The 15,879-nt window shown below is 43.6% G+C and overlaps 1 protein-coding gene across 10 annotated transcripts in view; it reads left to right on the top strand.

Moving 5' to 3' along the window:
• The window catches only part of Rere (arginine-glutamic acid dipeptide repeats), a 342,417-nt gene that overhangs the window by 215,486 nt on the left and 111,052 nt on the right, over positions 1 to 15,879 (top strand). The window contains exon 1 of one of the 10 annotated variants that reach the window (XM_034501843.2): positions 4,317 to 4,542. The exons of the other annotated variants lie outside the window; for them this stretch is intronic. Coding sequence (XP_034357734.1) covers positions 4,517 to 4,542 — 26 coding nt within the window. The 5' untranslated portion in view covers positions 4,317 to 4,516. Of the gene's footprint in view, positions 1 to 4,316; positions 4,543 to 15,879 lie in introns of those variants that run through there. 10 annotated transcript variants of the gene reach the window in all.

Here is a 15,879-nt window from a genome sequence, read left to right as displayed (position 1 = left end):
TTTTCTCTCGACATGGAGTTTAGCTTTAACTAATATAAATGTAGTTATAGGACAAAGCAAAAGAGGGAGCACGCGGGAGGAGGAAGGGTCCAGCAGGAGAACAGCGGACGGTGGAGAGGGTGAGCCTAAGCAGAGACCAGTGATAGACCCTCAGAAAGTCAGTATATAAGAAAATTAATCATAGCCAATCAACAGCAAGTGCTCCAAAGTCATTAAACAAACAATTCACTTATATTTGTATGTAAAAGTGTATGTGCTCACATCCACACTAGTCACAGTCAGATGTGGCACAGTCTGTCAAGGATTTTAAAACACAAATATCAGCAAATGATCAAGTTGTATATGTTGCAGACATCTCAAGTACATCTGAAATATGAAGATTAGAAAGGAAAGAACTCTCTTCTAGGAACTATGCATTATTATGTAAGACATGTAAATACAAAATGAATGTTGTTTAATGAGTACTTTCTTCTGAAGGATGCTGAGAAACCATATAAATTTGAGTGGTGTTCTTAGGCTGGGCTGGCCTGCCTTGGGAAAGGAGCACGTCCTGCCTGTTGTGGTGTATGAGGATGCACTACCAGGGCATGCCATTAGTGCCTGGTTTTCTGCTCAAGTAGGATACAAACTACAAGGAAGAGGTAAATAAGAACCTGTAGTCAGGTGCCAGCCTGACCTGAACCCTCAGAATTCAGCTCTGATTTCACAGTCTTTGATATCCTGACACTCAGGGAACATTCACTTTTTCTTATGTAAGCAACACTCATTCCAAGTTTACTTCTTCGAGTCAGTGTCTTCTGCAAGATAGTATCATTGTATTATATGTTTTATATATATTATATGAACAGTCTAACTCAAACTCTACTAAGTACTTAGAAAATAAATTTCAGCCAGATGGTGATGATGTACACCTTCAATCCCAGTACTCACTCTGGAGGGAGGGGCAGGTGGATCTCTGAGTTCAAGGCCAGTCTGGTCTAGAATGAGTTCAGTCAGATGTGGCATATTCTGTCAAGGATTTTAAAATCACAAATATCAGCAAATGATCAAGTTGTATATGTTGCAGACATCTCAAGTACATCTGCAATATGAAGATTAGAAAGGAAAGAACAGCCAGCGCTACACAGAGAAATCCTGTCTTGAAACCCCTATCCCCCCAAAAAGAAAGAAATTTCAGCTTAGAGATCTTGGTAAAAAAAAAAAAAAACCAGTTAGACTACTATGTAGTCAGCCAGAACACTGGAGTCTTTGGTTGAGTTGCAGTAAATTGGTCTTAGCCATGTCTCAGTTCTATGCTCTGTGTCTTCTTTTATGGTCCTGATTTGTTTCAGCAAGCACTTCATAACTGCTTAACCTGACTGCTTCATCTTTGAGTTGAAAGCCCTAGGAAGGGTTCTCTCCTTTTATCTTGGCATGCCTGCATCCTAGTCTCATGCTAGCACTTTATGTTTGTATTCATCCATAAGGTATTCACTTCCTGGAGTCTGTTCTACATCTATCATGTGAAAGTGGTCATAGTTAACTCTGAAGGTGATTTTTGTAAGATTTTGGTATTTTTGTATCTTCGTAATTATAGAAGTTGTTACATATTTTCATTGACAAGGTGCTACATACTTTAACCTCATGAGAGATCTTTGTATAGCTTTTGGGGATGAGCTACATAAGCATTGTCTTGGTTACTGTCATGTTTGAAAAGCCTTCAGCAAAATAGCACAAAGCATAGATATTATTATTTCAGTAACTTTTGCCAGAAAACATCAGGTATTGAATAAAATATTTAAAAGCTTGTAAATGCAGAGAGGGTTCCATATATGAAAACCTGAATAGGAAGCGTGGCTTTGGTTCATGGTGTGAGGCGTTTAGGTCAGGCTTGTGGTTGATCTCCAGGGAAGCCTGCTTGTGTCCCTAAAAGTCTTGAGGAGAAGATGTAAAAAAGCAGACTCATGCCAGGGAAGCCTCATGACAAGAACATACGGAAGAATTTCCTGGAGGGATATACCCTAGTGCAAGATAGTGCAGGATGTGTGGGTAAACTGTCTGTGAAAGTTGAGCTGTACTCTTAGAAATGACAGAACATTGAAAGAACTATTCACCAACTAAGAGAAAGGAAACAGCAAGTGCTGCGCCAACACTAGTGTGAGCATCCTAAGGTGCTAAGGTGCCCCAGGGCCTCAGCTCTCTGGAGAGCCCAGCTTGCAGCTCTTGTTTTGTTTTTCAGAATGCTGATGGGCTGGAAGAAAGAGGAAGTAGGTGCCTGCATGCCTCCTGCATCAGGGGAGCTGGCACAAGTTGCCTGTCTTAGCCAACAACAAAATGTCAGGAAAACATACATGGAAAAGATCTGGCAGTCACCTGTTTACCTCTTAAGGAGGAGGAACAGGCCTGGGTCCCTACCAGGGTTCAGATTAAGAAGCTTGGCTTGCGTACCATCATTGTCACCCAGGACACCTAGTCAGACCCAAACAATAATTTTGAAAATAAGATTTTCATGACTCGGAGTAACTTTTTATGTACTATTCCTACATGTAGCTCTAGAATTGTTTCATATCCTTTGTTCAGGTGAACCTTTTCTATGTGAAAGGGTCTCTTTGGTACCAGTCTGGTTCGGACGGTCGCTCCTTTTCAGCAACTCTGTGCTCTGTCTGTCAGCTGCAGCAGTTCTGAGAAGGGCTTCCGGCCCATCGCCCTGTTGTCATGCGTTGGGACAAGGGGAAACCATTTCAGATAAATCTGGTTGTGTGTTCTCTCTCTGAACTTAAGAATTTTCCGTAGCTGAGAGTGCCCTTGCACTTTGCGTGTCCCACCTCCCTGAGTGCGAGGATTGCCTGGCATCCATGGTGCTCAGGCGCAAACCCAGGACTTCATGCGTATGTGCCAAGGCAGGCACTCTCGTAACTGAGTCTCATCCTCAGCCCCAAGGCTTTTCTCATATGCGGGAGATTGTGTTTTCTACAGAAAATGTGTAGATTCCTCAGCTTAGGATTTGCTTTGTCACACAGAATAGACAGAGGGCTCTGCACATGGGACTGAGCTGAGAAGATGTAGGTCACTTGTGTTCTTCAGATGGATTTTAAGTTTTTGACTCTCCATTCCATTTCTGAGAAACAGTTGGTCCTGTCCTTTTTTTTTTCCAATGTTTTTTATGTTTTGAGGGAATTTTGTGATCTTTCTTTTCTTTCTAAGTTATAACTTAGTGGTATAAAAATCATCTTTTAGTTTACAGGTGGGAATAACCCACATATCAGCTATTTCTTACATGACAAACAGTCCTTTGTGGGACATGAACACTGGATGAGAAGAAAGACTTGTTCTGCAGGGTTGTACCAGAAGCTGTCCTGGCTGGTCTGTGGGCAGTGTGAGTGAGTACTTCCTCAGTATTGCTGTAGTGAGGTGGACTTGTCTACATGGCTTTATAAATCTTTCAAATGAGGTTTAATAGATCTAGTTTCATAGACAGTGCTGTGCGAGTTTGGCTTAGCAAGGTGAATCAGGGAACTTGAAAGGACATTTTTTTCCCTGAATGCTGAGGTGTTTGTATTGGATGGGCTTTAGGCATTTGGGGGGAGGGGCGTGTGCATGCACATTTGCTTTGCCAAGGGTTAGTGTCAGCCCACCGTGTGGTTCACGCTAGGTTAGTGCTCTGCAGTTGAGTTTATACCCCAGCCCCCACATCTTCTTTTTGCACCTTGTTGCTATTTTTATTGTTACAGTTCATTCTTGGAGACCTGGCTGGGCTCGTATTAGTTACCTTAGGAGATGCTGTAATTTAATCACGTGGAGATTTGGGGGTTCTTTTTGCATGAATCATGGGATTCCTTGTGTGCTGTTAGTGCCGTCTCCATTGTGGCCATACCTATGTGGCTAGCTTGCTTGTTTGGTTGTTTTGTCAAATGCGTAGGGTTTTAAAAAAGACATGTGTTTAGTTGCTTCTCCTAAACATTGCCGCGGTACTTTCAAGTATGCTTCTGTTTCTGCGTTGAATTTCAGGTGCAGTCATTTGTTCTCATTCCTCATTCTTGTTCTTTGCTGAAAAAGTGGTTATTTAAAAACCTGACTGACTTAAAAAATAGGAAAGACAAAAGAAAACTTGCTGTTGTCTCCTGTGGACAGACGCTTCTCCCTGGCTTGGCTTATGGAGCTCCTTGTTGTTGGCTGTCTGGAATCCCCTTTCTAAGGCCCCACTTCGCTGCACACTAGCTTGGTGTGCTAGGAGAAGCTGCAGTCTGTTGGCTGGTCTTTATTTACGGAAACAGCAGGGTTGAGATTGATTGCGTTGTGGAGAGACAGTGTGTGGATGAGGGAGGGTCACAGCACATGCTCAGTCCTGTCGGTGTGAGGGAAGTTTCAGCGTTCTGCGTGAAGGCTTAGGTCATAGCACAAGCTCAGTGAGAGCTCTGTGAGGTCTCTCAGCCTGCATGTGCCTCCATTTTGAGAACTTAGAGTAGAAAAGGGCAGAGTTTTAGCAGTAAGTAGAGGTACAAGAATCCAGCTAGACTCACGAGAGAGCCTGTTAGTCATGGATGATCCATTCAGCCCCTGCAGGTAGGCGATCTTCCCCCTGGCCTCACCGAGACATTGGCTTTGCTGCTCAAGCTCCTTCTGAAGATGTTTATGAATCATCTCGCATTCATACTGCATGTTCCTAAAGCCTTTGATTCATCCAGCTTGCCTTGCAAAGGTGGCATTGCGAAGCATAGAATCAGAGCTGTGCATGGGGTCTACCAGGAGAGGAATTAAGCAGATGTACAGTGTGAAGCTTTGTGAGTCTCTATCCGTGTCCTCTCCCGATTCCCTTCACCTCTTCCTCTCTTCCATGCAATTATAGCCTGGGTTTGCCCAGTGTATTTTGTAGAGCTTGTCTATCTTCAAAACCTGCAGAGCAAACTGCAGGCTGCCTCATTACCCGTGTGCCTTGTAGGAATTGCTGGGCCACAGAATGGATCTGTTTGGCTGTTTTAGGAAGGGTGGTAGGTGGGCAGCTATTGGTTGCTTTGAAGGTGGGTGGAACTTGTTTTGATTGAGAGCCTGTTTGCTAGAGCAAATTATAATTCTGTGAGTTGACACATGAGGGGGATATCTGTGGATGATGGTTGCACCTGTATCCTAGTGTGTTTTCAAAGGGAGCTGTCGTATCACATCAGCTTCTCTTCTGTTCTTTCTGAAGGAGCAAAGCCTTCTTTTTGGAGTTTGTGGCAATTTTCTTGCCAGCTTTGAGAGATTATAAACCTTGACATCTGTGTTAAAACTAAGATTTATATACTTTTATTTATTCTTGTGTGTTAGTTTTAGCCTTGTGATGTATGTGTATCTTGTGTGATCTTCGCATTGAGTAGGAGGAGAATGGAAAGGGTTTGGTGCCAGAGAAGGCAGAGAGATTGGACAAGGTCACAGTTGGTACCTGGGGCTTGTCATCTGACCATACAGTAACTCTCTCTACCAGATAAAGTTGTCCATTTATTTATTTATTTATTTATTTATTTATTTATTTTGCTGCCTCCTGATTGGAGAGAGAAAGTGCACCAAGGTAGGTGGCTGTCACAGTGGTTTACTAGGGAGCCAATCAGGATAAGCAGATTTTGTGCCCTGGAATTTTTACTCAAACAGGGAATTAGAGAAGTTTGGGATTGCCTTACTGCCTCTCATTTCCTCTCCCCTTTAGGGTTGGGAACAATTTAGAAATAAGTCAGGTTTTGTGCAGTTGTAAGGACTATAGAAAGCACTGTCAGATAGAAAAGTGTGAATCATCCCCTCCTGGGGGACAGGAGAAGTTCACTGTATATTGATGACACCAAGGAAGAAGACTGGTGAGGTCTTAGCTGGAAATAGGGGTCTTGTCCAAAGAGGCCTCTGATTGGGGCAGGGCTCAGCGGTACTAGCATTTAAAATATTCCTAAAGCATTACTTTGTATTCTTGCACCCTTAACTGTAGAATTTGAACCAGAGAGATGCTGTGTGGAGAAGTAATGTGGGGTAAGGGGGTCTTTGTTGATATTTCTGTGTTTGGTTCCCTTTCCTGTGAGGGCCACTTTCTGTTACGATGGTGTAATCTGAATATTATGTTTGGAAGTCTGGGAATAATACCCAGTGTTTCCCACAGTGTATAATGCTTCTTCTGGAACCAGACCAGTGCTCGAGTGTTTGGGAGAATACTGATTGGTTGTGGTTGTAAGGTCTTTACTTCCTCCTCCTTTTCAGTTGAAACTTTTGGGTTCCAGGTCCACCTGTTTGGTTGGCTGGCTGCCCAGCTTTCACAGTGTTTTGGTACAGCCATCTGCTTTGATGGGAAGATTTGGACTACCTGGCCGTGCTCTGTGGCTGGCCTCTGGGTTTCAGAGTTGATTTTCTGTATTTCACATGCAATAATATCAGCAGCACTGTGTCCGTGCGTTTGTTCTTTATTCTCCTGTCTTGAGAAAATACCTTTTCGGAGAAAGTTGCTTTTGAATGTCCATCTCCTGTCTAGGGTTTTGGGATGCATCTGGAGGTGAAGGGTAGCACTACAGTTATTCATGGTTGCTAAGGGCCTTTGTGCAGGGGGATCAGTAGATAATGCTGGCCAGTTTGGCTCATTCCCCACTTGCTGCACTTGGGACTATCAGAAAATATGAGGAAACCTAGGAGGTTGGACCAGAGAGAACGGGCAGTTCTCAGATCTTTTACCTAGCTCTTACCTCTTCATCCATCGCTATGAGCTCTTGACTGTAAATCAGAGTGAAGTATGTGCGCATGTGCATGCAACCTATCCCTGGTGAGCAGCCTGGACACACTTGCTGTGTGTGTGTGTCACTGATATCACCTCTTATGCCATCCGATTCCAGTTGTGTCTTTTGGGCAGACTCCCTGGTTGAGGCTGCTCTGAGCTGCCTCAGGCCTGGTGTCTAGCATGCTGCTGATTCTCTAGTCTCCTGAGCTCAACTGAGCCATGTTCCACTTACCAAAAACATGCTTGCTGTAAGCCTGTGATAGATGTTGGATGGAAGAAGGCAGAAAACGCCAGCTAAAGGAAAACTACTTTAGAGGCATGCATTTATGAATCTTCGGGGGTTGGGGGGAAGCCCGCATGGTTGATAATCTTCTTTATCATAAGGTTTCTGATCCCAGTGCCACAGGTATCTACATATATGTTTAAAATAGTGTGTGCTATCATACTGACACTCAGGCTAACTGTTCTTTAACTCAGCTGGGCTAGAGATAATTTCTGTTAACGTTCTTTGAAATATACATCTATTTGTGGTTATGTGATTATCTTTTCTGTTAGGCAGGGGCCACTATTCCTTTTTTTTTTAAAAAAAAAAAAAAAAAAAAAAGAATTAATTTCTAGCTTTCCTGGAACTCACTCTGTAGACCAGGCTGGCCTCAAACTCATAGAGAGCCACCAGTCTCTGCCTCCTGGGTGCTGGGATTAAAGACATACTACACCACCACCCAGCCATTTAGTCTTATCACCTCTGTTCCTAGTATAGGGCCTGGCAGATGGATCGATTTGGGGGAATAAGAGGGACAGAGATAGGGTATCATTATGCAGTCCTGGTTGACCTAGAATTCAGAGATCTACTTACCTTTGCCACCTATGTATACCACCATGCCTGACACAAATGAAACTTTGACATAAATATGTTTAAATGGGCATAGAGGCACAGACCTTTAATCCTAGCACTCTAGAGACAGAGGCATGAGGATCTCTGTGAGTTTGCAGCAATTCTGGTCTACAAAGTGAATTTCAAGCCAGCCAGCGATGCATAGCTGTTTCAAAAAGCTACAACCACAAACCAAAATGTGTTCAGTAAATGACTGATGTCAGGAGTAAGAGAAGTAACTAGATGTGAGTCCAGATAGTGTTGGTATTCCACATACTCAGTGGCACTGGGCCAGCTGTGCGTGGGCTCTGAGCTTGTCTTCCAGTGGGTCTGCTCTCTGTAAAGATGATGAGGACAATGCAGAGGTGCTTGTGTGCTGTCTTCACCCCAAGTCCTCATCTCCAGTTTCTTGAAGCTGTGATTCAGTAGCAAAACAACATGAGGAATTGTCTTGGTTGTTTGTAACCAGCTGTCTACACTTGACCAGTCTGCTTCCTCCCGTTCTTTTAAAATATTTATCTTTAGTCCTCTTGAATAAAACCTTTTTTCCCTACTGTGAAGATTGAACCTATAGCCTGACTTCTTGTTGGTAGGTACGTGTTCTACCATTAAGTTCTATACTCAGTCTTCATTGTATTTTGAGACAGGATCTCACTAAGTTGCCTCAACTGGCTCTGAACTTGGTAGTCCTACTGTTTCAGCCTCCTTCGTAGCTGGGATTGCAATCACATACTGCCTTTCTAGTTCCTGAAATTTTGTTTTTATTTTTTTTTAAATATTTTTAAATATTTTATTTTTAAATTTTGTTTTTATTTTTTTTCTCATTTTATGTTTATTAGTGATTTGCCTACATGTATGTCTGTGTACCACAAGCTTGTCTGGTGCCCGAGATAACCAGAGGAGGGCATTTGATCCCCTGAAACCGGAGTTATAGCCTGTGATGAGCTACCATGTGGTTGGTGGACACTGAACCTAGGTCCACTAGAAGAGCAGTTAGTGCTTTTAACTCCTTAGCTATCTCTCTAGCCCCTCCTTCTATATCTGGTAACATTTGGTGTTTCTATTCTCAACACTACCCAATGTGGTTACACATATGAGGAAGGTAATTGGTGTCTTTTGCCTCTTTGCCCACCATATTCACAGCACTACAATAAAGAGTTCTTACGAAATGGCCTGGACTTTGAGCATTTCAGACTCTTCCATTGGGCAGAGAGACCTTGGAAGTGTGCTGTAGCCCTTGCTTACTGGATCTGTGTTCTCTCTCTGGGAATGCTATCAGGCTTATTAATGTGGTTTGATTTCAGTGCATGCAAAGCCTTGTCTTTGCTTAGGAGATCAACTTAATCCTGGAGGACAGCTGTTATATTTGGTATGCATATGTATCCATATACACTTCTGCTAAGCTGTGGTTGTTAAAGCCATTTGTATTGGTGCAGCAGATAAAGGTAGGAAAGTCCAGGAAGAGCCTGGAGTGGGGCAGAGTTAGATGTAGTTGCCAGGTGCCCTATGCAGATCACTGAATGGAAGGTAAGAAACAGACAGTGAATGAGGCACTTGAAAGCAGCTCCTTCTCCTCTGCTGTCTACAGTCTTCCTTCTAAATAGTAAGTAAATGCTTCCTCTTTCCTTCCTTTTATAATAATCCAATTCTTCCAGCCTTGGGCTCAACCCTCTAGTGCTAGAATTTCGGCCTGTGCCACCACGCCCAATTCTAACATAGTTTTCAACTCCTGTTCTCTGACATGAGATGGTTTTGAGTGTATTTAAGATTGCATTTATGGCCGGGCAGTGATGGCGCATGCCTGTAATCCCAGAACTTGGGAGGCAGAGGCAGGTGGATTTCTGAGTTCGAGGCCAGCCTGGTCTACAGAGTGAATTCAAGGACAGCCAGGACTACACAGAGAAACCCTGAAACCCTACCCTGTCTTGCAAAACCAAAACCAAAAAAAAAAAAAAAAAAAAAAAAAAGAAGAAGAAGAAGAAGATTGTATTTGTGGTTCTTCTCAGGGTAGATAGTTTGTTAGCTAATGCCTAACTCTTAGTTCTGGACACTGGGTTATAGTCTGGAGAAGCCTGTGGGAGAATTGCTTCTGTAATTAATTGCTGGGACTTCTCCAGAGAATAGTTTTTACTTCCTCAGGCTTTGCTCTCTCCGGCAGAGCTGTAAGACTGTCTGTCATAGGCTTCTCAGGAGCTTCCTCAGAGGACTTTACGCTGTGCTTCCAGCTTTGCAGCACACCCGTGTTGAGCCCATGCCTGTGGGTGTAGGCTGTTCTCTATACTTTATTGTTTTTGAGTGAACTTTGTTCTTGTTACAGTTTGTCAGTCCTGTTCTCGGATTGAAAGATTAGCCTTCTGCCCCCAGTGACTTTATTACCTTGGAATAAGGCCAATAGTTGCTATCTATAGCTAAGATATGCTTGATTTAGAATATTAGAGTCATTGTGTATTCAAAATGTATTTATTATGTAGACACTGGGGAATGCAAATCAAAACTACATTGAGATTCATCTCTCCTCAGTCAGAGACTGTAATTAAGAAAGCAAATTAGGGGCATGAGATGAGAAAGGTTGCTGGACAGATAGGACAGTGGTTAAGAGCACTTACTCCTCTTCCAGAGACTCTGAGACTTAGTTCGCAAAAGCCACTTGGTGGCTTACAACCATCTATAACCCCAGTTCCAAGGGAGCCAATGCCCTTTTCTGACCTCCCTGGACACCAGACAGATATGTGGTGCATGGACATACATATAAGCAAAACATTTATACCCGTAAAATAAATCTAAAGAAAAGGAAACTAATCAGGGCCTGTGGAAGAGGGCTCAGCAATTATTGCTCTGTTAGAGGTCTGAAGTTTGATTCCCAGCATCTGTGTTCCATGGCACATAATTCTCTATAACCCCAACTCTGTGAGATCTGAACACCGTCTGGCCACTTCAGTCACTGACTGCACTGTACAGGTGCAAACATACACTTTCAGGGAAATCAGAATGACTTTGAAGGGGAAGTAGATAGAGAGGAACACTCACACACTGTTTCTAGTAATACAAAATGGTGTGGTCACTATGGAGATGAGTTATAGGCATTCCTCAAGAAACCCAAAGATAGAACTTCTGGGTTAACCCATCGTAGCACTCCCAGAGGAGTCCAGTCAGCATGCCAGAGTTGCTGTGTGTCCAGAGTTATGGCAGTACTGTTCACAGGAGCCACGTGTGGACATGGCCTAGGTTCTCGCTCACATAGAAATAGATCAAGACCGTGTGCTGCTGTGCAGAGTTAGTCAACTATAATGCAGTGTGAAAGTAAATGGGTGGAACTGCAGGATCGTCCTTTTCAGTCAAACAAGCTAGATTGAAAAGTAAGAATTACATGTTTCTTCTCCTAGAATAAAAAGTGACATGAAATGGAGGACAGACTGCCTGGGAGGACAGGATGTACTTGGGGAGGGTAAGAAGTGCACAAAAATTCATACTTCCCTATGTGCCAGTTAAAGTATAAAATGTGCATTGGTAAGAGCCAGTCTGCTCTTGGACATCATGGGAAGCTAAAAGTAGGCTTGGTTCCTATCTTCATGGTGGTTTTTCTCTTCAAAACAGGACAGCCATTTGTATGATTTGTAAACTGTCATGGCTGATAGAGGCTGCAGTGAGATTTGCAGTTTGTCCTGTTTTGTCTGATGGCCATCACAGTGCTAAGAATAGCAGTGACTGTGCGGCAGGCCTCTGTCTAGGTCATACTATGGCTGTTCTCCTATTTCTACAGCCTTAGTCATTTGTCCGTATGATCATGCTGAGGACCGAGAGAGGTATGTCAAGACTACATGTAGAACTAAAGTTGAACTGAGTCATCGTGTTGTTTCTGGAGTGAGAGTACTTGGTACTGTGTAGTAAATACCCACAGACTGCTGTTCCCTCTCGCTTCCTGTCCATTCCCAGGCCAACCCTAGGGTGGTGCAGGCCTGAGGGACCAAATCAGAAGAAGCCTATCTGGAGCTGGTGGTTTCTGCCTTGCCTCCTTCTGGCAAAGACTCTTTTCCCTGTTTGAAATTCAGATGCAAGCTTTCTACCTCTTTCTGTCCACTCCCTGTTTACTTCTTAGACTAAACTGTTTCCATGGTAACAGGTTACTTTTCAAAGGGAACATCTTGTCATTTTATTTAATCCACTGCAGCTGAAGAGAGCTGAAATATTAAGTTGTAGTTGCTATGGATACTGCTTTGTTACATCAGTTTCTTTTGTATCAGATTTCATATACAATGAATTTCTTTTTTCCTTTTGATACTAAAAAAATAAACTCAATGACTTATCGTTGTTATTTGGCTTCTACAACTGGTTGGTTTTTCATATCCCAGCTGAAGATTTGTAGAATACTAGAGGTTGAAAGTCAGTTATTTTTCAAAACATAATAAAATTTATATTAGCCATACAGAGAAATTCTATGTACTAGGAGAGACAATGGTAGTTTTTAAAAAGAATGAACACCCATATACATATTGAGCTGGATCCATGATAATTTGGTGTTTCAAATCACAGAGGTTCCTAGGAAGTACAAAATGAAAGAAGTCAGCAGGTATAATGGAGCCGGCCTATGATCCTTGGAAGGCAAAGCCAGAGGTTTGTCAGTTTGAGTCCAGTGTGGACTACAGAGGAACACACACACACACACACACACACACACACACACACACACACACACACACACTCTCACTCACTCACTCACTCACTCACTCACTTCTGCACACACTTCGGGGTTTCTTGTCATTGTTTTAAATTAGATGACTTGGAGGTGATTGTTTTGGCCTTTTCTGAGACAGTTTCTCTGTGTAGCCTTGGCTGCCCTGGAATTCAGAGATCCACCTACCTCCTGAATGCTGGGATTAAAGGCGTGCGCCACCACCTCCAGCCTTGGAGTAGATTGTTAATTGACTTTGGAACAGTTCTCTGTAGTAGACCTGCAGGCTGTGTCTTTTACTCAGCCTGTCTCATGTCTGCCTTTCTTTCTTATTTCAGTCTATTTGTACTCCGTCTGTTGACTTTTTAAAAACTTTAGCTCCCGCCTTGCTGTAATGGTGCACACCTTTAATCCCAGCACTCAGAAAGCAGGAGCAGGTGGATCTCTGAGTTTGAGGCCATCTATCTGGTCTACAGAGAGAGTTCCAGGACAGCCATGACTACACAGAGAAACCCTGTCTCAAAAAACAAACAAACAAACATAGAACCACAGATAGAAGAGCATGCAAGTGTTGGGGGAGGTGTGTGTATCTGTGCTCCTACATCAGGATACAACTTCTGAGCTCTCAGCCCTGCTGCTTTTGCCCTAGGTAGTTCTATCCCTTCCTTCCCACCCCAGCACCTACAGCCTCTGAGCTTTCTCCTCCTCAAGAAAGCTACATTGACGTTATTCTTTGTATGTGATTAGGTTTCTTTTTTAAGTTTTAAAATTAACTTTACACACGTGTAGATCAGAGTTGGGTCTCTCCTTCCATGTCTTCCAATTCATGTCATCAAGCTTGGCGGCACGCTCCTTTATCCCATGAGCCATTCTTCAGGCCCCTCACTTAGAATTGTTTTCAAATTATTTGTGTGTGTGGACATTCCATGATGCATAGGTGGAGGCTACAGGGCAGGTTTCCAGAATTGATTCTCTCCTTGTACCGTGTGACAGTCCAGAAGATTATAACAAGTATTTATGTTTACATTGCATACCAACCTTTGTGTGGGAATATCGTGCTTGCCATTCCAGCAAGAAAGCAAAACAGAAACCAAGACACTGCACACTATCTTTAAAATATTAGCTATTGCTGGGTCTCGGTGTGGTAGTGTAACAATGGTGAACAGCAGACTCTGCCTCAAAAGCAGTAAATACAACAAATGAAATAGGAATGAAAATGTTTCTGCCCTCTCCAGTTACATACCTTTGTGTGGCTGTGTTTTCTTCTTATAATTTAAACATTACTGCAATAGCACAGTGAATATAAAAGCAGCTGTCTGCTGCTGTTAGGACATCCTAAAACAACCATTTTGTCATTGTGCTTCTTCTGGTTGTTGCTATTGTTCTTTTGAGAAAGGTCCTCTAAGTAACCATGGTAGGCCTGTAACTTACCATGCAGACTGTGATAGCCTTGAACTTGAAAAAGCAGCATCGTAGGTAGATGGTACAACCACTAGAGAAACCTAAAATAGCACAGACATTCTAGAATAGGCTGAAGATTGAGCTGTAGATCCAAGTTACCAGAGAAGCTGTGGTCTAGGCTTTCTGAGGTACAATAGGAGCTCCTTGCAGTCAGAAAAGCATTTGAGAAGTCTGTGGAAAGGCTTTGACAGGCTAGTTTGGTCATGGCTACCTAGGAAGTAGAAATGAGCATGTTAGAGTGGAAATAGTGGCTCTGCCAAGTGAAAAGCAAGCAGGTTGGTTTGGTGTGGTGGTGCACTCTTGAGGCAGGACAGACAGATCTCAGAGTTTCAGGCCAGCCTCGTCTACACAATAAACTGCAGCTGAACTGAGATTACACAGAGAAACCCTGTCTCCTGAAACCAAAACCAAACCAAGCAGTTAGTTTTAGAAAGTAGTTGTGACTTGGTCCGTTGAATTCTTGACATGTTCTCGAAGCAGTTATTCTCTCCATCAACCTGCTAGAATAGTCCATCTACACGCTTCTATGTCAAACAGGAGAACAGATGCTAGCCTGACAAAGTGAGCTTCTCGTGTGAGCGTGTCAGCATCATAACCCCTTTCTAGTCGGCCTGCTTCTGTTTTGTTCCCTCTTGAAAATGCCCACCTTCTTCCTTGTCTCCTTCAGAGGCATCCAGTCCACTCCACTCCAGGCTGAGTGACTTAGTTGTGTGACCCAGGGGTAGGGGATGACAAAAACAACAACAAATGAACAATTTTGCCACCTCAGGCGGGGATTGGTTGAGCTTTGGGAGGAGTACATCTTGTTTGTACCACAGCACATCGTTGTAGCACACAAAGCTCACTTTAGAGAAACACTTGGTGGAGTCACAACACAGTTGGCAGAAATGAACATTTTCTGGAGGGCCATGGTCACTACAGGCCTGGCCTGTGTGCAGCCCGCCGGCAGCTGGTTGGACATTGGTCATTACAGGCCTGGCCTGTGTGCAGCCCGCGGGCAGCTGGTTGGACATTGGTCATTACAAGCCTGGCCTGTGTGCAGCCCGCGGGCAGCTGGTTGGACATTGGTCATTACAGGCCTGGCCTGTGTGCAGCCTGCCGGCAGCTGGTTGGACATTGGTCATTACAGGCCTGGCCTGTGTGCAGCCTGCGGGCAGCTGGTTGGACATTGGAAACCTGGTTGATTTCCTTAACTTCTCGTAGTATTTTTGTGAAGTTTCTTCTGGAATGGAATATCTTACATTTATGATAATGGTATCTGGATCTTTTCTGGTTGGGGGATGGATGCCATCTCCCTGCCAGGTACATTCTAAGAATCTTCGTACTGGGACTACATTTTCCATGTTATTTTACTGTCCTCTTGCCCTTTGTCATTACTACTGCTGACGTTCCCTGACCCCATCCTCAGACAGTTCTCTTAATGAGAACATTTGCTGGAGTGTAAGACAAAAGTGAGACAGGTCATATAGCTCCATTGATAAACTGTTTGCCTGCCATGCGTGGTCCCTGAGTCTGGTCTTCAGGATACTGAGCATGGTGAGTCACACTGTGCTTTTGTTCATGGTTTGGTTATTGAGACTTTTCTCTGTGCAGTCCTAGAACTTACTCTATAGATCATGCAAACTCTCACAGAGGTCCACCTGCCTCTGCCTCCTAAGTGAGTGCTGGCATTAAAAGCCTGTGTCAGCACCATACACAAGTGCAATCTCAGCCCCCAGGAAGGGAGGAAAGATCAGAAGTTCAGACTCCCTCTGATCTACATAGTGAGAGCGAGGAGGATACCAGAGCTTCATGAAGAGAGAGCTCCGGCCTCACACAAGTGCTACAGGAGATTAGAAGATAGCAGAAGAGACTGCAGTCAGTTCTCAGAAGGCTGAGAGGCTAAGGACATTTGCTTGAAAGCTTGGCTAACGCAGTGTTGAAAATAGCGGGGACCGGCCCCTATCACGATGTTTTTCTGGGGCTGGAGAGGGGGTGTAGCATTTAAGAGCACTGGTTGTTCTTCTAGAGGACCCAGGTTCAATTCCATGCACCTACATGGCAGCTCACAATGTCTGTTGACTTCAGTTTCCTGTCCATCTAATACCCTCTTCTGTCCCTCCATAAACACACATATACACATAAGTAAATAAGTATTAGCGACACAAAGGTGTCTTTTATCTACTTGAAGTC

The sequence above is a fragment of the Arvicanthis niloticus genome, chromosome 5 (genome assembly GCF_011762505.2).
Source record: "Arvicanthis niloticus isolate mArvNil1 chromosome 5, mArvNil1.pat.X, whole genome shotgun sequence".
Lineage (NCBI taxonomy): Eukaryota > Metazoa > Chordata > Mammalia > Rodentia > Muridae > Arvicanthis > Arvicanthis niloticus.
This window is presented reverse-complemented; position numbering and strand designations above follow the sequence as displayed.